The sequence below is a fragment of the Aspergillus undulatus genome (assembly GCF_047715775.1).
Source record: "Aspergillus undulatus strain CBS 261.88 unplaced genomic scaffold BDV17scaffold_49, whole genome shotgun sequence".
Classification (NCBI taxonomy): Eukaryota; Fungi; Ascomycota; class Eurotiomycetes; order Eurotiales; family Aspergillaceae; genus Aspergillus; species Aspergillus undulatus.
The window spans coordinates 177647-199374 of NW_027396653.1; the positions used below are offsets into that span (position 1 = coordinate 177647).

The 21728-nt window shown below is 51.7% G+C and overlaps 9 protein-coding genes across 9 annotated transcripts; 3 read left to right on the forward strand and 6 right to left on the reverse strand.

Annotated features, from left to right (window-relative positions):
- Nucleotides 1-250: 250 nt before the first annotated feature.
- Nucleotides 251-2190, reverse strand: BDV17DRAFT_300017 (cytochrome P450; the record flags this gene model as incomplete). The annotated part of the gene is made up of 6 exons (XM_073763992.1): nt 251-529; nt 634-792; nt 873-1421; nt 1474-1561; nt 1621-1997; nt 2050-2190. 6 exons carry the CDS (start codon nt 2188-2190, stop codon nt 251-253), a joined length of 1593 nt encoding a protein of 530 aa, XP_073612694.1.
- A 718-nt stretch (nt 2191-2908) lies between these two features.
- BDV17DRAFT_300019 (MFS transporter) lies at nt 2909-4618 on the reverse strand (the record flags this gene model as incomplete). Its single annotated transcript, XM_073763993.1, has 2 exons — nt 3946-4618; nt 2909-3881 (listed from the first exon to the last, which is right to left on the reverse strand). Exons 1-2 carry the CDS (start codon nt 4512-4514, stop codon nt 2909-2911), a joined length of 1542 nt encoding a protein of 513 aa, XP_073612695.1. The 5' UTR covers nt 4515-4618.
- A 2044-nt stretch (nt 4619-6662) lies between these two features.
- On the forward strand, nt 6663-9522 carry nscR (Zn(II)2Cys6 domain-containing transcription factor nscR; the record flags this gene model as incomplete). The annotated part of the gene is made up of 5 exons (XM_073763994.1): nt 6663-7034; nt 7135-7422; nt 7485-7970; nt 8019-9289; nt 9486-9522. The coding sequence occupies 5 exons, from the start codon at nt 6663-6665 to the stop codon at nt 9520-9522; spliced, it is 2454 nt and encodes an 817-aa protein (XP_073612696.1).
- Nucleotides 9523-9953: 431 nt separating this feature from the next.
- On the reverse strand, nt 9954-12391 carry BDV17DRAFT_271106 (tubulin beta chain). The gene is made up of 7 exons (XM_073758758.1): nt 11947-12391; nt 11840-11881; nt 11265-11775; nt 10880-11214; nt 10468-10827; nt 10111-10416; nt 9954-10044 (listed from the first exon to the last, which is right to left on the reverse strand). The coding sequence occupies exons 3-6, from the start codon at nt 11739-11741 to the stop codon at nt 10383-10385; spliced, it is 1206 nt and encodes a 401-aa protein (XP_073612697.1). The 5' UTR covers nt 11742-11775; nt 11840-11881; nt 11947-12391; the 3' UTR covers nt 9954-10044; nt 10111-10382.
- A 177-nt stretch (nt 12392-12568) lies between these two features.
- On the reverse strand, nt 12569-13472 carry BDV17DRAFT_271111 (uncharacterized protein). Its single transcript, XM_073758759.1, has one exon. It carries the CDS (start codon nt 13461-13463, stop codon nt 13017-13019), a length of 447 nt encoding a protein of 148 aa, XP_073612698.1. The 5' UTR covers nt 13464-13472; the 3' UTR covers nt 12569-13016.
- A 564-nt stretch (nt 13473-14036) lies between these two features.
- BDV17DRAFT_294128 (glutathione S-transferase N-terminal domain-containing protein) lies at nt 14037-14930 on the forward strand (the record flags this gene model as incomplete). Its single annotated transcript, XM_073762771.1, has 2 exons — nt 14037-14236; nt 14294-14930. 2 exons carry the CDS (start codon nt 14037-14039, stop codon nt 14928-14930), a joined length of 837 nt encoding a protein of 278 aa, XP_073612699.1.
- Nucleotides 14931-15695: 765 nt separating this feature from the next.
- On the reverse strand, nt 15696-16240 carry BDV17DRAFT_294129 (uncharacterized protein; the record flags this gene model as incomplete). Its single annotated transcript, XM_073762772.1, has 2 exons — nt 15696-16117; nt 16180-16240. 2 exons carry the CDS (start codon nt 16238-16240, stop codon nt 15696-15698), a joined length of 483 nt encoding a protein of 160 aa, XP_073612700.1.
- Nucleotides 16241-16503: 263 nt separating this feature from the next.
- BDV17DRAFT_294130 (uncharacterized protein) lies at nt 16504-17010 on the forward strand (the record flags this gene model as incomplete). Its single annotated transcript, XM_073762773.1, has 2 exons — nt 16504-16600; nt 16697-17010. 2 exons carry the CDS (start codon nt 16504-16506, stop codon nt 17008-17010), a joined length of 411 nt encoding a protein of 136 aa, XP_073612701.1.
- Nucleotides 17011-17832: 822 nt separating this feature from the next.
- BDV17DRAFT_167472 (ammonium permease MEP2) lies at nt 17833-20281 on the reverse strand. The gene is made up of 6 exons (XM_073754761.1): nt 19860-20281; nt 19743-19807; nt 19428-19682; nt 18702-19376; nt 18414-18645; nt 17833-18355 (listed from the first exon to the last, which is right to left on the reverse strand). The coding sequence occupies exons 1-6, from the start codon at nt 19941-19943 to the stop codon at nt 18233-18235; spliced, it is 1434 nt and encodes a 477-aa protein (XP_073612702.1). The 5' UTR covers nt 19944-20281; the 3' UTR covers nt 17833-18232.
- Between the last annotated feature and the right edge of the window lie 1447 nt (nt 20282-21728).

The window sequence follows — 21728 nt, forward strand, 5'->3', positions numbered from 1 at the left end:
CAGGGCTATTTACTAGGCATTATCTTCATACACAACTATTCTATAGCTTGCAGGAGTACCCCGACGATATAGGTATTAAATACAAATGAGTGGTGTTGTTTCTGATATACCTATAGGTAGTCCGTACCTCCTTAGCGTCCTACCTACCAGTAATCCTTTCCTTCCTTACCCTTACCACTTCCTCTGCTCGTTCCCCGTGGCCCTACCTACCTATAATCCAGCTGGATATCTCTGAATTTCCTCCTCTCTCTCACTTAGTCGCAACCCCAACGCCACCATTAGCCTTGATCCCATTTCCATTCCCACTCCCATATGCATGCCCAATCCCAACCCCATTAGCCTTCCCAGCACCAGCACCATCCCCCCTCAAATAGAACCTCACCCTCAAATCCTTCTTAATGAAAACCCCATACGACCTCTGATCCAACCACTCGGGATCCACATCCCCGGCAAGCTCAAAGTCAAAGTGCCACAGGAGCTTCGTCATGATCAGTCGCGATTCAGCGTTTGCAAGGTTCTGACCTAGACACTACATCAATCCACCCACACAAGTAGGGTGGAAGCGTTAGCGGGCAGCCCAATTATAAATAGATTTGGAAAGAAAGAATGGGAGTGGTCTAGATGTATACGCACGTTATAAGCACCCACGCTAAACGGATGATACGCCTCATGGTTATCATCCGCAAACTCAGCCGGCGGATTCGGCATGAAGCGCTCGGGGCAAAAGTCATTGGGGCGAGTGAAGTAGTCCGGATTTTGTGCGATGCCGTAGAAGGACATGTTGCATCCTGTCTGCATCACACAAACACACATTGTCAGAAACGGAGGGGTAAGATAGAAAGAAAGGAAGAAGAGAGCAAGACGGGACATACCCCCTCAGGAACAAACACCCCATCCGCAACCCCTCCACCACTCGGCGGCGTCCGCCAAAGCATATTAATAACAGGCGGATAAAGCCTCATCGTCTCATTAAGACAAGCAGTGAGGTACTTCAGCCGATGGACAGAAACAAGGTCGATCTCAGCGGGCGTCTTAAACTCCCCCCTAACCTCCTCCGTCAACGTCTTGAGTGCCCTTTGGTTCGTACCAAGGAAGTAGGCGAGACCCGTGAGAAGCGTCGAAATGGTATGCGAGCCCGTGCCGACGAGCGTCACGGCCGCAACGACCATCTCGTCCTTTGTTAGCCCTTCCCCGCCCGCGTTATCGTCTGCGGATTTTATAGCGATGCGGTCCCAGAAGTCGCCGCGGATTCCGCCGTGCTTGATGCGGTCTTCGACGCGGGCGCGCGCGTACTTGAAGTTGTTGAGCCGCGCCATTTGGAGTTTCTTGGGGATGAAGTAGGGGGCTAGAGGCATGAGGTGGTGCTCGCGGAAGAGGAACTTTAGTTGCGTGTCAAAGGCGGTTTCGGCGAAGGTTTTCATCTAGACAGCCATTAATCGTCGCGATATGGATAATAAAGGTAAAGTAACGCACCCACTCATGGACCTCCCCACGCTCAACACAATTGAACGGCTCGCTCCAGCCCAAATCACTAATCACGTCGAAGCCAACCATGACAAACCTACATATCCCACAAGTTAGCCCAACCCTAAGCAAACAGAAGAGAGGAAAGAAACAGACCACTTCGTAACATCAACCTCCTCCCCCCTCACGGCAAACCCCTCCACCTTCCTCACAAACCCATCAATATACCGTTCCAGCGTCCCCTGCTGCTCCTGCAACCCCTTCTCCGAAAACGCATGGTTAAGCAATCTCCGAAACCTTGCATGGTACGTCCCCGCCGTATTCATGATACTCTGGGGCCCGTTCTTCCCCTGCGGGACGCGCTTGGGGTGCCGCGGCCACTGCGCGCGTCCGGGGACCTTGGCGAATATATCTGTCCATGCGGTTGCGGATGTGAAGCTTAGTTCGTTGGGGGAGAGGCGGACGGTGGGGCCGTAGTGTCTATGCACCCAGGCTGTGCGTTGGGGGAGGCGGCCGGTCCATTGCCAGTAGTCCTGGTGGTCTTCGGTTAGTTGGGTTTGATGTTTAGAAGGAAAGGGGAGATACCCAGGGGATTTTACTGATTTTGCAGTATAACGGGCCCGGGATGTGCGATAGAGGGTGGAAGAAGATGTTGTAGATTGCTGTGCTGATGTAGTAGAGGAGGAAGAGGCCGGCAAAGGCCTGGAGGGTTGAAGGGGGTTCCATGGTTTGCAGGTCGGTTGAATCTGGAACTGGATTGGTGATTACCAGGCTTGCTGATCAATCGAGATCCAAAGATAAAGAAAAAGCTCCGGAGAATAAGTAAACCAGCTTGAGCTTATGGTTTATTAGGGCTAATCAGAGTCGGATCAGAGCAACGTTAAATTTCTCAATGCTTCAAAACCAAACGAAGAGTCCCGGAGATTATAGGTAAATCTAACTTCAGATTTGTTTTTACGCCGTCCCTGGTGCGACTTGTCAGGCTGACAGTATGTGATGCATACTAGGGCAGGATGAGTGAGGGGTGGAATGGTCGTGGGTGTTGGTCTGGGCTTGCGGGTTTTGGGAGCTCCCAAAACCCGGCCGGCCAGCAACGGCCGCAAAATGCGGTGCTCGGGCTTATTTCGCGCTGCATTCTGAGGCTCATGCAGATTTTTGTTACACAGTGGAGAGTCAGGGTTGAGGTTAGATGTTGGGTATGTTTTCTATTTTTGAGATTTGGTGCACCTTAGATTGGCATACTATGGATATGGCTGATCATTGGTCATTTAGTTTCAGAATAGAGGTAAAAGAGAGGAATTAATTCTAGTATTATCATGATACAAGTACAGAAACAACATAAAATATCACTTTTCCAACCCCATAAACAACCACCGTAGCCATATCATTCTTGCAACAATCCCCATAGCCCACCCACTCAACCCTCTTCAAATGATGAACCATATCAGCCAGCAGCATACCTAGACAACCCCCTCAACTTCGGCCCCCAAACCCAGAACAGCACAGGCGAAACCCACCCAATCGCCATAGTAATAAACGCCAGCACCGTCGTCCCCCAACCATACCCCAACGCGGTATACATATAAGGCGCAAAAAGCGGAAACCCAAAGCCCGCAAGACTGCGCAGGATCGCGCACGCCGCAAGCGCACTAGCCGCGTACGTCTGGTAACTATCGACGATATATGTCTGCATTCCTTGCAAACAGGAGATAGTACCCGCGGTAAAGATGGCGGCGCCGATATTCGGCATTATCCAGTGCGTATTGCCGATACTCCAGGCGTACCAGAAGAGGCCCGTCGTCGAGATTACGGAGCCGACTGCGAGAGAGGGCATGCGGTACTCGGGTTTCGCGGTACCGTTGTTGCGCTCTTTAAGCGTTTTGTAGATCCGGTCGATGAGCTTCAGGTTTGCGAAGAGGCCTATGAACGAGCCGATTGCGATGGAGAGGTAATTCAGGCCGCCGATGCTGGGGGTCTCATGGTAGACTTCAGTCCAGATGTCTGGGAAGGTCGCGAACATGAGGTACGTTGTGCCGAAGAGGTAGGCCATGTAGATTGCCATGCAGGCGACGATCGGCTGGGTTGTGAAGAGGCGGACGGGGCGGTTGAAGGCGTGCAGGAGTTTGTGGGTTAGGGACTCGGGCTCTTCGTCTGTGTGGAGGTTTGCGTTGCCTGTTTCTTGGATTAGGCGGGCGCAGCGCTGTCGGAGGAGGGTTGGTGGGTGGCATTCTCGGAGCCAGATGAAGCCCACGGCTTGTACGGCCAGCGCGGCGGCGGAGGTCGACCAGAAGACCCAGCGCCAGGTCGAGTACTGGGCTATGAAGCCACCGCCGATAGGTCCAACGACGGGACCTAGCAGCGGACCTAAGGTGTAGACGCCCATGGCTTTGCCGCGTTCTTCGGCGCTCCACATGTCGCTGGATGGTGTTAGCAATCCTACCTAGCGGACTCGGGTGTCTTTCGGCGGTTTATATCACTTACCTGATAGAACCTCCTCCTATAGCCAGCGGAGCACTCCCTCCAATACCAGCCAGAAAGCGAAAAGCAAAGAGTTGGGCTTTGTTCTGCGCGAATCCACATCCCAGATTCCATGCCAGGTACCACACGTTGCTGGCCTGGAGCAGACGCACACGGCCGTAGAGTTCCGAAGCAGGACCGAAGAAGATCGGTCCAATAGCATACGCGAGTATGAATATCGCCATGGAGAGGTAAATTTCGATATCGGCGTGCATGTCCAGATCCCTACCGAGGTCTTGCATGGCGGGGGCAATCATGGACGACGAAACGGGCGAGATGAAGACGAAGAGCGAGATCGTCCAGGTGTTCTTCCACTTCAACCCGTGGGGCCAATTCTTCGGGTGCTCCGGGTCCTCTGGGCCACTCCATGTGACGAGATTGGGATCATTGTCTTTTCCTGCCTCTGCTTGGACTTGGGCTTTGGTGTCATGGGAGGAAGAGGACGGAGTGGAGTCTGTCGTCTTTGCTGCTTCGAGATCTTTCTCGGGGAACGGGGCAATCCCCTCTTCTGAACTCCTTATTTTCTCACTCATCTTGGCGAATGTGAAGTGATTGACTGAGTTGAAAGCCTCAAGTGAGTTGCTGGGCTTGTCTGGTTTTTATGTACGCTCTTGTATACTTCCAACCAGCCAATCGCTGGCCAGAATGCACTTCGGGCCCGGGCTGCCCGGGAGGGCCGAGAATTCGGCCAATGGGAGAAAATAGCTGTCGGGGCCGAAAGTTACGAAAACACCATTGGCCACCATAATACCGTCTAGTCTAGAGTAGGCTAGTCCTTTGTCAAGATCCGGCGCTAGTGCCGAAGTTCCGATGGGAATAGGTCACGGGATCACTTTGTATTGTCGGAGCATACTGCCCTCAGGTACCGCCTGCCCCTAAGGGTTCGACCTCGCTTAGTCATTTATTAGTAAGTTAGTTATCTTAGATAGGCGGCCTACCGGCCACCCAATGAGAGACATCCATCGCTTCCCACAAGTATAGTGACTGAACATGCTGCTTATACCAAGACCCTTGCTACAACCATCAACCCCGTCAACGAAATGCCCGGGCATGGTGTCACTCTGCGCATTAAACTCCGACGACAGCCTTGCTCGATGAAAATGTAGAGGAGGTCCATCCATCCTTGATTTCTAACAAAAAGCCCACTCAATAGTGATCAAGATCGGTGATGAGGTCATCGAGCGGAGTCTTCGCGGGAACGGACATGCAAGAAGCAGGATTGAGACAGTCCAGATGCAAATCCCGCTACCAGTCGGTGCAGAGTGTACGGTGCATGGTGCATAGTGCGAGTCCAAATATCCCGCGCCTGCAGTCATCTCGCATCGACATCGCAGCGGTACATGCATCTCGGGATATAAGGCTTAATATGGTATCTCACTTCTGCAAGTGAGCGATGTATACCGTCTGACAGCCTGACAGCCTTATCGCAAGCAGCGCACCTGAGCATAACGCCAGGGTTTATTTTGGTCTCGACTCCGCGATCTCTGACGGTCAGTGCTTATGCCGTGCTATCGCCTTAGCAGAATCCAGATCGTAGGACAAATTGCAGGGCCCGTTAAGCATTGTGATGCGATTGGTCACCCCTCACGTCATTCATTGCTTGTACGACACGAGTTAGCATTCTTTATGCTCTGTGGCTCATGTATTCCCTCGTATTTAAGCAGGTAAGATCAGAGCCAACTCCGAGACAAACAAATCCGATCTTAACTGACTGTCCTTGGCTGGTGATCGTGTGTGTATGCGGGATGAGCTGTGCCGTACTTTTGATACACAGGTGCCTTGTTTGTAGTTTCTCTCCATTCTCTTTTCTTTTATTTTTTATTTTTTTTTTCTTTTCTTTTGCAAGCACATCCTCCGTGTGAGGGCCTTGGATCTTCTTCATATCAGAGTTGCCCCTCTTTCAACCTGTCACGCCTCTAGGCTTGCCTTCGCGGATTGCGGCCGTTGTCACCCCTCATCTTATTGTATTATAGTCAGCGTTTCAGCAGGACTTGGCAAGAGATGTGAGCCGATAAATAATTTCATCACTTCACTCTGCGGGGTACTTGGACCCTTATCTTATGCAAAAGGCAGGGGTTGGTCTGCTCGTGGCAGAGACATGCATGGTCTCGTGGCATCCCGATTGCTGGGCAATCAACCCCTCATCCCCAACTACAGAGAGCCCTTGCTATTGTGGACTCGAGTAGGCCCCACGTAGCATTCGGCGGAATAAGCTCCTGTTCTGGTAAAGTGCATATTCATTCCGGCGTTCCGGAGGGCGTTTGTGGGTTACTTCTCGCAGACTCGGTAAGCACTAAGGAATTGTGGTACTTTGTATGCATATCAGATTGCTTTTCCGTACCTCTACCAAGCAACACTTACATCCAGAACATATCAACTCAGGGCTGAGATTGCAAGGGAAGAATCCTTGTCATGCGAACTCGCGGCTGAAGGTTCGTGGCTATATAGTGCTCCAGATAGTCAGAGGTAGTTAGTTAGTTGGAGAAGCTTATAGAATCTTGTTGATTCAGTAATCGCAGCCCATCAAATGCTTTCGCTCCCCTCTTATCATACCTTTATACTAGTCTTGAACTCAAAGCCTTGAAGACCAGATCTGTACCTCGGCTCAAGTCAGAGTGTCAATGTCCTCCCTTTGAGGCGAAACAAGCACAGATGCAACACAGCGCCCGTGCCGCGCCAATATGGGTCCAGAGGAGCAGGCTGTACCCCAGCTCAGCTGCGCATTGTGTCGTAACCGAAAGCTTAAATGTGACAAGCTCGATCCATGCACGAATTGCACGTCGTCTGGGGTTGTCTGTTCACCGGTATACCGTCCCCGGCTGCCGAGAGGACGACACGCTCGTACAGCTAGCCATAAGTCGTCATCGACAAATGCGCCACCTTCCACTATTCGGCGTCGCATAAGCTCTGGTGGAACCTCCATAAATGCTCCGGCATCTAATGAAAGTGACCGAAATTTCGGTGCGCGCATTGATAGACTTGAAAGCCTTGTCCAAGGGGGTGAAACATCCAAGGTTAGGGCAGATGTGGAGACAAACGGCCTGCAGGATCTTGTGAGTAGCTTTATTTTCAGAGTTTATCTGTGGTTCCCATACCTATCTAGTGTATACTTGTATCAGTAGATGGGTTGTTCTCACTGACAGACGTTTCAAGATGATTCTGAAGCAGACTCAGTCGCAGTCATCAGTTGAAAACGATAGAGAGTCATCAACTGCCGCTTCAACCCATCAAATCTTTGGTAGCATTGGGACAGACCTCTGGCATCGTGTTCGTAGGCTTGAAGGCCTAGTCCAAGAGTCTGGCTGCGGCAGCAACAATGCCAGTAACAGCACGAAACGTCGAGCCAGTCCGGAAACGTTGACCAACGAGCTGGAAATGCAGCAGGCTCCTGCTAGCACCGAGTTCGCTGCCGACATGTGGGCAGACCTAATGGATCACGAGGTAAGACCCCGATGCCTCGGCAAGATACCCTTGCTAATTTGATTTCTTCTCTGTTTTCCTAGATGCATGACCAACCGCAGCATGGTGTGGAGGAGATGTCCTCAGAATCCATGGGCGGAGAGCGCACGGAAGCTACCAACAACGGCATTGGAGCTCTGCGCCTACTGGGAGTCGAAAAACCGCTTTCTTTGAGCTCCGCGGTACTACCCCGAGACAAGGCCACCACGCGCAAGCTATGTCAGGTGTACCTTCAGAACGTCGATCCAATCATCAAACTCCTGCACCGACCCAGCCTAAGCAAGTGGCTTCAATACGGGGGTTCATACCTCGGACTGCCCGACGACGATCTCTCTGTCAGAGCCCTCGAGTCTGCCGTCTGTTATGCGGCAGCTAACACTATGACGGAGACTCAGTGCCAGAAAGCATTCCAGAAGAGTAAGAAGAGTGTAATAACAACACATAGAAAGATGTGCGAAGATGGTATCGAGCGGGCTGGGTTGCTGACAACGCGCGATATCACTGTGCTTCAGGCATTTATTCTCTATCTAGTGAGTATCCATTGCTGTTCAGATGAATAGGTAAGGCTGACTCTCTAGATTGGCAGAAGAACCGAAGAAAGAGGCACCGCAGTCTGGGCCTTGCTCGCTCTTGCCGTCAGACTCACCAGCGCCTTAGGGCAAGAAGCCCGGTCAGGCGAGTCTTTCTTCCAACAGCAGGCCAGATTGCGCTTGTGGCTCACTGTCTGCCTCCTCGACTTGCAGGCTTCATTTGCTCAAGGCTCTGAGCCTCTTATCAACTATCAAGACGCTGCATCTGCGGTTCCCCTGGTGGCGCACATCAACGACTCCGACTTCGATGTAGACACTTCTCAGCCAGTTGCTTCTCACGAAGAGCTCACTGACACTACGTTCGCTCTTGTTACATATTATGCTCAGATCCCTGGACGGCTACTCAATTTTGCTACGCCAGAACCGAGCACTTCGAATGTCAGTGCCTCGAGCAGCAGCAGCACCGACTCTCTTTCATTGCCCGTGGCCAATAACCTTGCCGACGCAAAAGAAAGGCATAAACTATCTCGCCAGTTTGAGCAGCAAGTCTTTACCTTGCTACACTATTGCGATACTGAATCCTCCCCGTATGCTTGGTTTACCTGGCACAGCACGCAGTCAATAGTGGCCGCCATTCGCCTCTCCGAATTGCTTCCATTTCGATGTGGTCGTATGGACGGTTGTCGAGTGCACTCTCCGCCACCATCACCAGCAGAAGGCGACCCAGTATTGCTTTTGCGGGCCCTTCAGAGCTTGGAAAAGGCACAACTTATCTGCTCTGATTCTCGGGGTGACGGCTTCCGCTGGTACATCACTACTCCCTGGTTAGCGCTGTTTACTGCCATCACGGAGTGTGCCACCTGTACCGACAAGGCGCTTGTACGCAGGGCATGGCCTGTTGTTGAAACTTTGTATCGGCAGTATGAAGAAGCGTCTCAAGCTCCAGCAAGAGTCCCGTTGGAACAAGCGATGCGTGAAACGCAGAGCAAGTTTTCCCCTTCGCTTCAATCGGCCGACGCCTTCAATAACAGTCAAGGTGATAATAGTAGGGCCAGTGATCGTATCAAGCCTCGGCGACCAGTTGTAACAACGCGCACCGGTCACGATAGTGGAAAGAGTAGCAGCCCTATTGACTCATCAATGGCGACGGGCGACTGCTCCTCACTGACAACTGCCTCCTCTCTCGAGTCTGAAAACACGTTCATCGAATCGAGACAGCAAGTTGTACATCCAAGCTGGAACCTGGCGTCAATGTCAATTGACGATGTCCCGGCGCTTGATACTGTTATAACTACTTCTGGTCTATACGATTCGTTTCAGTCAGACTCGAATTTCTTCGAGCAGTCGTGGATTGCAGCCGATACAATGGTCCCCTACGCTCATCTTGCAGGGACCAGTAACAGGAGACCAGATCAAGCGGCTTTCTTTATGCCTGCCAAGGGGGAGCTGTAGGGTTTTTTATCTGGATGTTTTATGGCCTACTTATCTATGATTCTAATGTCTGTTTTACTATAGTACACCACTTCTTGTTTTTGACCAACCAAGAGACTAAAAGAACATGAATTACCGCTCTTCCTCCCCTTTTTCCTAGAGCTTCATACTAATCCTCTTATTTAACATTTCTGCACAAGTATTCCCACCTTGTCCAAATCCGCCTGGATGTCCCCTCGTCCACCCCGCATACTTGAGCCCTGTCGCAAACACAGTTAGACAGCCTCCTACATACCAATCAAACCCGAAGACAAAGTCCACCTATTTGGATAAGCAGGTGAAGCAGTTATCCATTAACCGGGGGTCCACTCCACTTCTAGCGTAATATCCCGAAATCGAAGATTCTGGACACACGCATAACCCGACCCATATCCATGACCCGCGCTCTCCATACTCCGCTCCGCGCACCCAAGGTGATATACATACAGACAACACCTCCATTGGTATATACAGCGCAGGCGCAGCTCACATAATACCATCTATTGCCTGAGACTATCGCCGATTATATTTTTTTTCAGTCAGCTCCCGGCTATGACTCTCATTGCCTTGTCGAGCTTTGCTTTGGCCTGGTAGCTACCATACTCTAAGCTTGGAAGCGGATCAGCGACGAAGGAAAATGGTATGTGAATCTTGACAACAAAGAACAGACCTATGACGACGATACACTTTATAACAATCACAAGAAACCCTTTTTTTAGTACTGCAGCTGCATTGTGTCGAGACTACAATATGTGCTATTCATTCAATAGTTTCAGGCCCTTGGCCGAAAGAATTAGAAACAGAGAATAATTAAGAGCGCTCAAACCAAAACAGTGGACTGACTAGGACGCATACTGATCCAAGCCTTTTAGAGCCCGGCGTATGGTTTGCCAGGGGTATTATCATGAGCAGGTCTCAATTCGTCGCTATTGGCTAAAGCATTTATTCCTCACCCTCGATGATGTCCTCCTCAGCGCTGTAACATGGTCAGCTTGTGTTTAAGACAATCAAAAAGCGAAAGACTTACTACTCCTCCTCGCCTTCGGAGATGGAGGCGTCCTGGTACTGCTGGTACTCGGAGACAAGGTCGTTCATGTTGCTCTCAGCCTCAGTAAACTCCATCTCGTCCATACCCTCGCCAGTGTACCAGTGCAAGAAAGCCTTGCGACGGAACATAGCAGTGAATTGGTCACCGACACGCTTGAAGAGCTCCTGGATGGAGGTGGAGTTTCCGATGAAGGTGGAGGACATCTTGAGGCCGCGGGGGGGAATGGAGCAGAGAGCGGTCTGGATGTTGTTGGGGATCCACTCAACGAAGTAGGACTGGTTCTTGCTCTGGATGTTGCGCATCTGGTCCTCGACCTCCTTCATGGAGACACGTCCACGGCTGCAAACAGTTAGTTATGTGACCCCAAAAAGAAATGATGAAATGGACATACAAGATGGCGGAGCAGGTGAGGTAGCGGCCGTTGCGGAAGTCAGAAGCAGCCATCATGTTCTTGGGGTCGAACATCTGCTGGGTCAACTCGGGGACGGAGACGGCGCGGAAAGAGTAGGCGCCACGGCTGGTCAGAGGAGCGAAGCCGACCATGAAGAAGTGCAGACGAGGGAAGGGAACCATGTTGACAGCCAGCTTGCGCAGGTCAGAGTTGAGCTGACCAGGGAAACGCAGACAGGTGGTAACACCGGACATGACGGCAGAAACGAGGTGGTTGAGGTCACCGTAGGAGGGGTTGGAGAGCTTGAGGGTGCGCATGCAGATGTCGTAGAGAGCCTAGACAAGTCAGTATTGAAACAAACCAGACTGTATGCGTCCGAACGCACCTCGTTGTCGATACAGAAGGTCTCGTCGGAGTGCTCAACAAGCTGGTGGACGGAGAGGGTGGCGTTGTAAGGCTCAACTACGGTGTCGGAAACCTTGGGCGAGGGAACGACGGAGAAAGTGGCCATCATGCGGTCGGGGAACTCCTCACGGATCTTGGAGATCAGGAGGGTACCCATACCGGCACCGGTACCACCACCGAGAGAGTGGGTGATCTGGAAACCCTGGAGGCAGTCACAAGCCTCAGCCTCGCGACGGACGACATCGACGACGTTGTCGACGAGCTCAGCACCCTCAGTGTAGTGACCCTTGGCCCAGTTGTTACCAGCACCAGACTGGCCGAAGACGAAGTTGTCGGGACGGAAGAGCTGACCGAAGGGGCCGGCGCGGACAGCGTCCATGGTACCGGGCTCGAGGTCGACGAGAACGGCACGGGGAACGTACTTGTTGCCGCTGGCCTCGTTGAAATAGACGTTCATACGCTCGAGCTGGAGGTCGGAGGTGCCATTGTAACTGCGTTTGTATCAGGTTTCTGTTCGTGTTGTTCTTCGTCGGATCGAGGACGGATTGTACTCACACACCGGAGCCGTCGAGGCCGTGCTCGCCGGAGATGGTCTGCCTGTGGGATGGTTAGCACGAGCTCTGACGAAGAAAGCAAGCCATTGAATGAAATTTTTGACGCACCAGAAAGCGGCACCAATTTGGTTACCCTGTCACACATCGAGTTCAGTATCATACCATCCCAATCGAATTCCATTTTTCTCAGCGACTTACACACTGGCCGGTCTGGAGGTGAACCTATAAGAGCAAAAACACATGGTCAGCATTCCTGGTCCGTGACATGTAGAACTGGTGGGGTCCCCGGTGCCCCCTAACGGGAAAGGGACCCCTCCGACGCGTCGAAAGGGAGAGGCAACGTACAATCTCACGCATTGTGAAGGAGGAGAGGGATTATGAAGGATAGAAAGGAAGATGGAAGCAAAGGGTCTGGGAGGAATTGAAAGTGGATGAGAGAAGACTGGGGAACAGCCGGGACTGGAGGGGAGGAAAGAGAGGAGGAGCGAGATCAGGAGAGAGGAAAGATTGGGTTGGGGGAAGTTGAGCGGTGAAGCGCCAGCACAGAGACACTAGCAGACGAAAGAGAAAAAGATCAACAGCAACAACAACAAAAGGGGCGCGCTCAGTCGGGTTTAGCGCGGCAGTCACGGGATCTCCAGGAACGAACCACTCTTTGCCCACGCGACTGGTTGTCTGCTCCGTTGCTCCGGATTATCCTGCCACAATGGTCTGATGTTGAAAACACTACAAAATCTGTACCGCTCCAATGTCTAAAAAGCACAGATTAGCCCGAGGCTTGTGCAATTTCCCCCCTCTTCCTCGACTTAAGGTTCAGCATGGCTGATGGAATGTGGTTGCCAACCTTGAACTTTCCCAGAATACGGAGTACTTCTTAAACCTAACTTCTGTGTAGATGGTCTTCTCATATCAGACAATTCAAAATCGCTCAAGCAGTTTTTCGCTCCATGGAGTCCTCTAAACCACCAAACCACCCCTCGATTACCGCCTCAACCGGGCTATTAATCATATACTGACTAATAATTCAAGATACAACCTTCTATCAAAAGTCACGAGTGTTACCCTATAGTCTTGAAGCTCAACCCTCCTCGACTACCCCATCAACCCAACATAAGAATCCACCAGAGTCCAAATTCCAACAGACCAACTCAACCAACCAACTCAGCCGCAGTGCTATCTCATGTCGTACGTACATAAGGCTCGATTGTCAGCTGCTCATTTGCGAAACCAATCCTATCAATAAAGCCTCCACCTGGAATGGGAAGCCGCTGGAAGTATGATGGTGCCCGGCCAACCCGCGGATGCGAGTGGCTGCGGAGCGCCCGGGCAACCGGGTTACTAACATCGTTACCGGTTTGATAGTCCTCGCCAACGCCGAGGTCGGTGCTTGGGAACTGAGGAGCTGGCATGGCGAGGGCGCAGACCAGCATGATGAGAGTAGCGATGGCGGAGGTTCTCGTTTTGACGGGGTATATGTGGAGAACAAGTGACCCTGAGAGAAATAGCAAGGAAATTGGCGAGGTTGTCCGCGAATATTTAGGAGCAGAGGTAATAGATGAAAGGATATCGCAGCGTAGGAAGGACGGAGTGCTCCGTACAGAATGATACAGAGTAGGTATAGTCATGAATGATATATAACGATTTCCCCGTGATCCGCACTAGGGCCAAGCCGCCGAGTTCGGTGGCGGGCCAGAACACCCTCCTCCTTCCCTTGTTGAATGAATTTCCGCCATAACGACGACCATTCAAGACGCCTCTCAGCCGCAGGACAATATAGAGAGAACATTCAGGCTGATGCTTGAAGGCTACAAGAGGATTTACATAAAGAGCTTTTGGTCATACTTGAAGAGTGAGGTCCGTACCCCGTTCTCCTTCAAATGGTGGCTTCGCCTGCGAGATTGAATGCAGCATATCATTACAATATTGGAAGCGATTTGAGCTACTATAGGGAGTCACAAGGTGCTGACTAGAAGAACCTACTAGTTAGTACCATCCCATGACCCTGAGCCTAGTACTCTATATCCTCAGGTGAACCAGCCCTAGGTACAACTCGTATAGCCCTCTTGGCATCGTATTTCAAATATCCCTTGAGATATTACAGATTAACTTCCGTACAGAGCCAACGTCCTCTATATACATCCCAGAGAAAGCACAACCTTTCCGAAAACGATGAAGCCGAACCAAAAGTCAGGCCCAACATGACCACCCCCGAAATATCCCTCTACACAAACCCAGACTGCCCCTGGGCCCAACGCGTCCACATCGTCCTCAAGGAGCTCAACCTCCCCTACAAGCAGGTCCTCATCGACGTCGACAAACCGCGCGAGGAATGGCATTTAGCTATTAATCCTATCCGTCGTCCTCTCTTCCTTCTTTCCGCCTCTTCCACTTTCACTAAGTAAGCCGTACACATGATTGACGCGGTTACATCAATCACACATACGGAAAGGCCAAGTGCCCACCCTCCCCTACAACGGGACGGTCCCCATCAATCCGGAATCATCGCGCAGTTCCTGGCCGATGCGCATCTCGCGAGGGAGACGGGGTCGGAGACGAGACCGACCCGAGGTCTCCTCACACCGTCAAACGCGCACCAGGGCGCAATCCAGCGCGCGAGAGTCGCGCTGCTAGTCGACGCCTGGGTGCCGAAGGTCTACGCTGTTTCTGTGGATGTTATACTAACCGGGGAGGATTATGCAACGAGAACGAAGAGCTTAGTTGGTGTCGTTGAGAGAGAGATTGAGCCGCTGCTTGTGTCTGCGTCTGCGTCTGCGTCTCCGTCTGCATTTGCGCGTGGTGTGGATAGAGATGGAGACGAGAATGGACGTGGGTCCTCGTTCTTTGGGAATTCTGAGACTCTCGCGCTGGCCGAGGTCCTGGTTGGTCCGTTCTTGCTGTGGATGTTTACCTTGGTGAAGAGTGAGTATGGGATTCTGAGTGGGGATCTTATTTCGGTTTTGCAGGAAAGAGCGCCGAGGTTCGCGAGGTGGAGTGCGATGGTTGTAGAGTATGAGAGTGTACGGTGTGTCTTTGATGAGGAGTGGGTTGGGGATAGTCTGAAGGGAAGAAGCGGGGAGAAGATGAAAGAGTAGATATGATGAAGTCTAGTCAATTCTTTTCATGAAAGGAATAATCTAGGCATATTGGGGTCTCAGGATCGGAATATCTTTTGCGGCAGACCTTCCCATTGATCACTTCTGTGGGAGTGCTCAGTGGCCTAGCCCTGTGAGAGCCCAATGCCACCATTGTCACATAGCTACAAATAAACTTCGTGGTGGCCAGGCACAGATGTGTGGTATTAAATGGAGAGACTTTAGGACAAAAGACATCCGTCAAGGCCTTAACATACATATTGTTTACTAGATTGCTGAGATGCATACTTGGTTGTTGGGATATATGGACTGCGCCAACGACTCGCCTTCACTAAGGAACCTGCTATCTACACACGTAATAGAAAAAACAAAGTTATCTATTATCCTATTAATTAATAAAAAAAAATCGAAAAGGCGCAAGTCTTGCATAATGAACCGCCTCGCGGTAAGTTGTCTACCCTAGCTCACGACTGGCGCCGCGTTTCCCTCACACAGTGACCATCGCCCCCCCCTCCAGACTATCGGAGTCAATGCTCATCTCTTCATAAGATTTCGACCTTGATCTGGGCCGGCTTACTGAATCAGAGAAGCCTGCCGTCGCCGTAGGCATCTGACTCCTGGCCCTCTGGGACTTCGGGCTCCCCTCTCTGGAACGTACGCCCCGAGGAACATCCACGTACCACATCTCATCTATTGGCCCCCTTGCAGTGTTCCACGGCGCCCGGTCGAGAGATAGATAGAGGCCCTCGAGGATTGTGATCTTTGTTAAAGGGGGTGGGGGTATGGTGATGTCGTTTGGCACGGGGTCTTTTGGGGGCGTGGTTGAAGGAGGGGGCGTAGATTTTTGGAAGAAGAAGAGGTTTTGCGCAGGGGTAGGACGAGGTTGTAGAAGGCTTCTGCGTCGAAAATGAATGGCGGGCCGCGGCGGCGGATTGCGGTTGCGGGGTCTGGCATCCCGGCTAGTTGGGCGCGGGTGAGGTGGGAGCCGTCCATGGGGACGCAGAGGGCCAAGTTAATACTGGTAGTGGTAGTGCTGGGGTTGGTGTTGGCGTCCTCGTGCTCGTTTTCGTTCTGCAGCTGGTTTACGCGTGCTGCTATTGCGGCTGCAAGAGGGCTTTTTCCTGAGCCTGGGATGCCAGATAGACCAACTAATACTCGCTCATTTGGAGCTTTGTGTTTTGCGAGTACTATAGATGGTACTGTGACAGGGATGGTTCATTTTGCGCCATGGGGTGGGTTTGTTGGCTACCTTGGAGTTTCCGCGCCAGGCGGTCGACATAATCGAACTGTCTAGAGTGAGAGACTGTCATTGTGATGAAAGAGCAAGGCCCGGGATCAATGAGAAAACAAGATTTGGACAAAATACGCATCCTTTGCTATACGTATGACCAACCCAAAGCTAGCCAGTGGGTCCAAAGTCCATCCATCAAGATCACACCTCATCTCCAACTGGGGATGTGGAGTAAACCCTAACTATGGAGTACTTAAACCCAGACCCGGCCCGTCGGCAAAGACACGCCACGACAACTCCCTAACTTCCCAGGCTCTGCTCATCTGCACCTGCATCTGCACCATGCCCTCTGATCCGGACAAGAAACTGGCATATGTTCCACGCTATTCTCTCCCCTTGCTCCAAACTCGAGAGGCCCGTCTTACGCCGCTCCACGCAGGTGCCTAGTCTGCCGCCAGCGCAAAGTCGCCTGCGATTGGCGACGTCCCCGGTGCGGGTTATGCGAGAAAATGAGAATTGACTGCGAATGGTCCAGGGGCACTTCGCCGATTCCTCTCCAGTCAGGGCACCCAGATCATCGTTCGGCTGTCCGGTGTCAACGCCACGTCGTACTATCTCCTAACCGTCCTCACTAGCTCCGTCGGGCTCGGCGAGAAGCTCTCTCGTCTCCTCACGGCCTGCAACTCCGTGCATTACATCTCCTTCTCCTACCTGGACATGATGCTGATTGATAAATGGGGCCGGCGGGGTGCAATGCTCATCGGCTCGTCTGAAAACTTCGTCTGCTACCTCCTCATTTTGCTCCTCATCCGGTTCAATCAGCTCGCAGAAATCGACCAGCAGTCATAAAAGTATGGTGCGGTGTCTGTCGCGATGATCTTCCTCTTCTACGCCTTTTTCGCGTAGGCTGGCAAGGGACAGCTTGGCTGTACAATACCGAGATCAACTCTTTGCATATGCGGATGATGAGGTCGGCAGCAAGTGTTGCCGTACAATGTGGGGATCAACTATATGGCGGTTTAGGTTATCCCAATCGGTACCCAAAATTTGCAGCGGCGGTTCTACCTGATCTGGGTGTTCTTCAATGCGTTCGCGATTCCGATAATCTACCTCCTTTACCCGGAGACTGCGAACAGGAGGCTAGAGGATATTGACCTTGTCTTTTTGAAGAAGGACTGCGTGTCGGGGTCCTTCTGGATAAAGAGGCAAAGCAGCCACAAAGACCTGCGCGGTTCATTATCATGGAGGAGCAGGAGGTTGAGCATGAACGCGGCGGCTAAGAGTGGGTTAGGCGCTGAGGTTGAACAGATTGAGTGATTGTGGAAGTATCACTGTATTTGTAAGCGTGGGCTTCGTACCTTCAAGAGGGACAAGAGCAACGAGGCTGAGATCTGGAAGAAAATGAGGTTCTGAGCGCTTCGACATGGACGGTATGCTCCAATAAGGAAGGCGCGATTCGGCCGGGCTCAGCCCGTCGGAAAGATATCCGACACGTTCAGGTTCCAATGGCACCTTACTCAAAATTACCACTTCAATCTAGCTTTTAGGTGCCAGCAGGGCCCCTGCAAAGATAGGTTAGGACTAGCTAGTTTACCTGAAATCTGGAAGTAATTCTGCGAAAGCATCAAATGCGTACAGCTTATTGAGGTAAATGAAATAAGTACAGTGTAGATAAGGTCTGCCTTTGCATAAGCTTGATATTCGTAGGAAGGCGTTATATCCAGTGGCGGTAGACGAGATTTATTTACATTTCCCAGCTTAACGGGGGTAAACAATGAACAATGTAGGTGGAAACAAACAAGAGCAACGGAAGGGTATCTGTTCGACGAACGACGAATCAAGTTCCAGCCAGTCAGGCACAAATGGTTGCGTTCAGGCAAGATTATAGTAGATTAAGGAAGTAGAAAAGAGATGTAGAATAGGTAAAGGAATGTGCCAATATGTACAGTTCGGAGACTCGAAGGGCCATATCATCGCTAGACCGGTGGGGGTAAGCTCAGTCCTTGCTCGTCTTGTCGGATTTCCCAACGCATTAGGTAAGGGTGTTCATAACGGCAGTGGCTTTGGCTCATCACGCCTTGATCTCCGGGTGGGTGTCAACAGTGGCGGGAGGAGTAGCGCTGCGCTTCGACGCGCCGTCGATAGGCTCGGTGCTTCCGTTAATGACGTCGCGGGTGAGTTCGACGTAGTCATACTATTCGAAGGATTAGCGGATATGCTCTGGCGGTAGAAGAGAAAAGTGAAAGATGTACAGCAAACTCGCCAATCTCGGTATCATCAATACCGAGAATCTCGTCCTCTTCCGGAACGCGCAGGCTAAGACCGGGAATCATGTTGATGATGAAGAGGATAATGCAGCTACCGAAGAAAGAATAGGCCATGCCGGAGACGGAATCCGCAAGCTGATAGCCGAGCTGGATGTAGTTCTGGTTGATCCAGCCGCCGTCAATCTCCGTGGAGCCGTCGAGGTGGGCGATGTAGTTACTGCAATGTCATGTTAGCTTGAATGGGGAGTGAGTTGTCCGTTTCTGGGGACTTACGCTGCGAAGAGACCGGTCAGAAGGTTACCGACAACACCACCGATGCCGTGCACAGCGAAGATATCAAGAGCATCGTCGACCTTGATGAGGTACTTGAGCTTGGTCGCGTAGTTGCAAGAAGCGGCACCGACAACACCGAAGATAAACGCAGCCCATGGGGTAACGAAACCAGAACCAGGAGTGATGGCGACGAGGCCAGAAATGACACCGGAGCAGAAGCCGACAGTCGACCACTTCCTCTCAAGACGGTAGTCGAGCAAGCACCAGGTCACGCCTCCGACGGAAGCAGACAGGTTGGTCACCACAGCAGCCATCACGGCACGCAGGTTAGCGCTGAGAGCAGAGCCAGCGTTGAAGCCAAACCAGCCAACCCAGAGGAAAACAGTGCCGATAACAACGTGAGTGACATTGTGAGGGCGATAGTTGAGCTCGTGAGTTCCGTGTCCGCGGCGCTTTCCAAGCATCAAAGAGTAAGCCAAAGCCGTCGTGCCCGAGACAATGTGGACTGGCGTTCCACCAGCAAAGTCCAAGCCCCCCATGTTGAAAACCCAGCCGGAAGCGTTCCAGGTCCAGCAGGCGACAGGGTCGTAGATGATAGTACTCCAGATAAAGACAAAGATCATGCAGGGGAGCATGCGACCACGTTCCGCAACTGCGCCGACGGCAAGTGCAACACTGTTAAGCAGTTAGGTCTGGCGGTCTTGACAAGGTCTCGAAGCCACTCACGTAATAGCAGCGAACATGCCCTGGAAGACAGCAAACAGAAGGTCAGGGACCTTGGTCGAGCCCACCGAGGGAGCAGCCAGGACACCCTTGAACCCAAAGTTATCCAAGTTACCAATGTATTTTCCGGCACCGTGGGAGAAGGCCAGCGAGTATCCCCAGAAGAACCATTGGAACGAGGCCACGCCGATGGACATGATAGAGAGCCATATTAGGGAGAGGGCGGACTTTCGACGAGCAAGACCGGAGTAGAAAAATCTACCAAGGAAAAAAGTAGTTAGTCACTATAGCTTACGAGGTTGGAAGCTGATTTCTTACCCTACACCGGGAATCATAAGAAGGACGAGCGCAGTTGAGGTAATGACCCATGCGATATCACCGGACTAGGAACATGGTTAAGATGACTCCAGACTCGCGATACTTATAGCAACTCACGCTGTAGTAAATGTTGAGATCCTCAGTGAGGGAATCCCCACCGTTGGTGTTGGTCCCATTGTATTCAACGGGATAGGTCGACATCGTGAAACGGGCACCGTCGAGAAGGAAAGAAAAGAAGGTATCACAATTACGGATCCTACTGGTATCGGGCGGCCCCGTGGTGTTTGGAAGAGGGTTGCCGAGTAGCAGGAGCAGATAGTAGGGTTAATATAGATTAGGGAAGCGCAAGAGCCCCAGGTAAGCCCAGATATCAGATTCGACGGTCTTCAAAGAGAAAGGAGAAGAAAAAGAAATGCAGGAGCATATGCATGAAGGGGGAAAACGGAGATGATAAATAACAATAGTCGGACTCATAGTCTGATGGCCAGAAAGTGGTCCTGATATCAGTCACATTATCAGCACCGCCATGACTGGACTTCTCCGTCTCCCTGCAGATAGACAGGCCCGCCAGTCGCCTCTAGAATGAGTCGAACCCAGCGAACTGCTCCACCCATGGCTTCTTCCTGCGGGATGGCTTCGTATATGAGCCAAGCCTACCGGGGGGTAGGTCTTTGACGAGGCATTGCCATGATTGCCTCAATTTCCGGCTTCAGAGCTCGGATCTATGAGCGTCATGCGATCCAGGAATCCGGAAACTGGTCTAACGAGAGGTAAATCAGCTATCATGGAGGATTTCTGCATCTGGAGGTGGTCGAAGACGAGCCATGGTCAAGAGTGTAGAGCCGATGATTGGGGGGAGGGGGGCTACTAACACAGAGCAGAGCGTTGGTACCGTCGGCTAAGAACGGACGATAAGGTGGACAATGAGGGAGAGATGATGCACATGATAAACGTGAGATTGCTGTTTCATTGACAGATCGGCGAAAATAATGAGAATCAACTGCAAATCCGAGGGGGTGTCAGAGCGCGATTGGGGAGGGAATGGGCGATACAGCGGCTATCACCAGAACAGAACCTCAGCTGTGCCTGCACTAAACCGAGGATGGTCTAATCCACGGCTGCTAATCCTATTTAAGACTGACAGGCAGCGCTGATTGGGCAATCGTTAAACACCCGCGACTGGCTGGAGATAGCACTGATAACATGGATCCCTTGGGAGCTGGAACATTTACATTGTCTCTCCCATTGACCTGGTGCTCGGAGATTTCAGTGATGCTCGCTATTGATGTGAAACGTAGTTTGGCAGGTAGGTCATTCAGAAAATTGATCTGTCATCCTCCAGAGCCAGAAAAGTGCTGAGCTGGCTGCCGTTTTCGCACTGTCCAGTATCTGGCTACGTTCCCAGTCTACTCCAACACCTAGCCTCCAATTCATTCATTTGACACTCTCGTGCGGATGGAAAAGGACGTTCTCGGCGCTGAGTACCTACATGGAGACATTTCCCTCGGACTGTCTGACAGCATGCCGTAGTTGAGTAGCAGTGAACCCCCGGCTGGACTCGAAAAACTCCATCTCCGTTATCTATAGAATTCCAGCCAATCAGCGCTTGTCAACGCTGCTTATCACCCACAACTCGTTATTGGGCCTTCAAGCTCTAGAGTCTTCTGATAGACAAGATCTTGGCCGCCAATGCCAAGAGCACATCTTCTCTGCTGTTGGTTCCCACTGGGACACACCTGCCTTAAACCTTCGAAATTATGATGAATATGTTGATCTTTCTTGGGAACACGCCGATGGTCTTGGGACAGTTCAAATGCTCAATCGACGGCAAACATACACGATTCAGCGACCCGGTTGACCCCGAAGCCCGACGCCACGTTCCGGCAGAGACCAATATGCGGGCCGAACTTCTTCCGAGAGGCGTCGCGATATCCATAGATCGGGTAGGGCTGCGGTCTGCCGGGCGAAGCTACCTACGATCTCCAC

Coding starts and splice junctions, on each gene's coding strand:
- BDV17DRAFT_167472 (XM_073754761.1), bottom strand. CDS start 19,943: ATGTCGACCTATCCCGTTGAATACAATGGGACCAACACCAACGGTGGG. Junction 19,808..19,859: donor ATCTCAACATTTACTACAGC/GTGAGTTGCTAT, acceptor CCATGTTCCTAG/TCCGGTGATATCGCATGGGT. Junction 19,683..19,742: donor CTTATGATTCCCGGTGTAGG/GTAAGAAATCAG, acceptor TTTCCTTGGTAG/ATTTTTCTACTCCGGTCTTG.
- BDV17DRAFT_271111 (XM_073758759.1), bottom strand. CDS start 13,463: ATGACTATACCTACTCTGTATCATTCTGTACGGAGCACTCCGTCCTTC.
- BDV17DRAFT_271106 (XM_073758758.1), bottom strand. CDS start 11,741: ATGAACGTCTATTTCAACGAGGCCAGCGGCAACAAGTACGTTCCCCGT. Junction 11,215..11,264: donor CCTTCTGTATCGACAACGAG/GTGCGTTCGGAC, acceptor TGACTTGTCTAG/GCTCTCTACGACATCTGCAT. Junction 10,417..10,467: donor TCCGAAGGCGAGGAGGAGTA/GTAAGTCTTTCG, acceptor ACCATGTTACAG/CGCTGAGGAGGACATCATCG.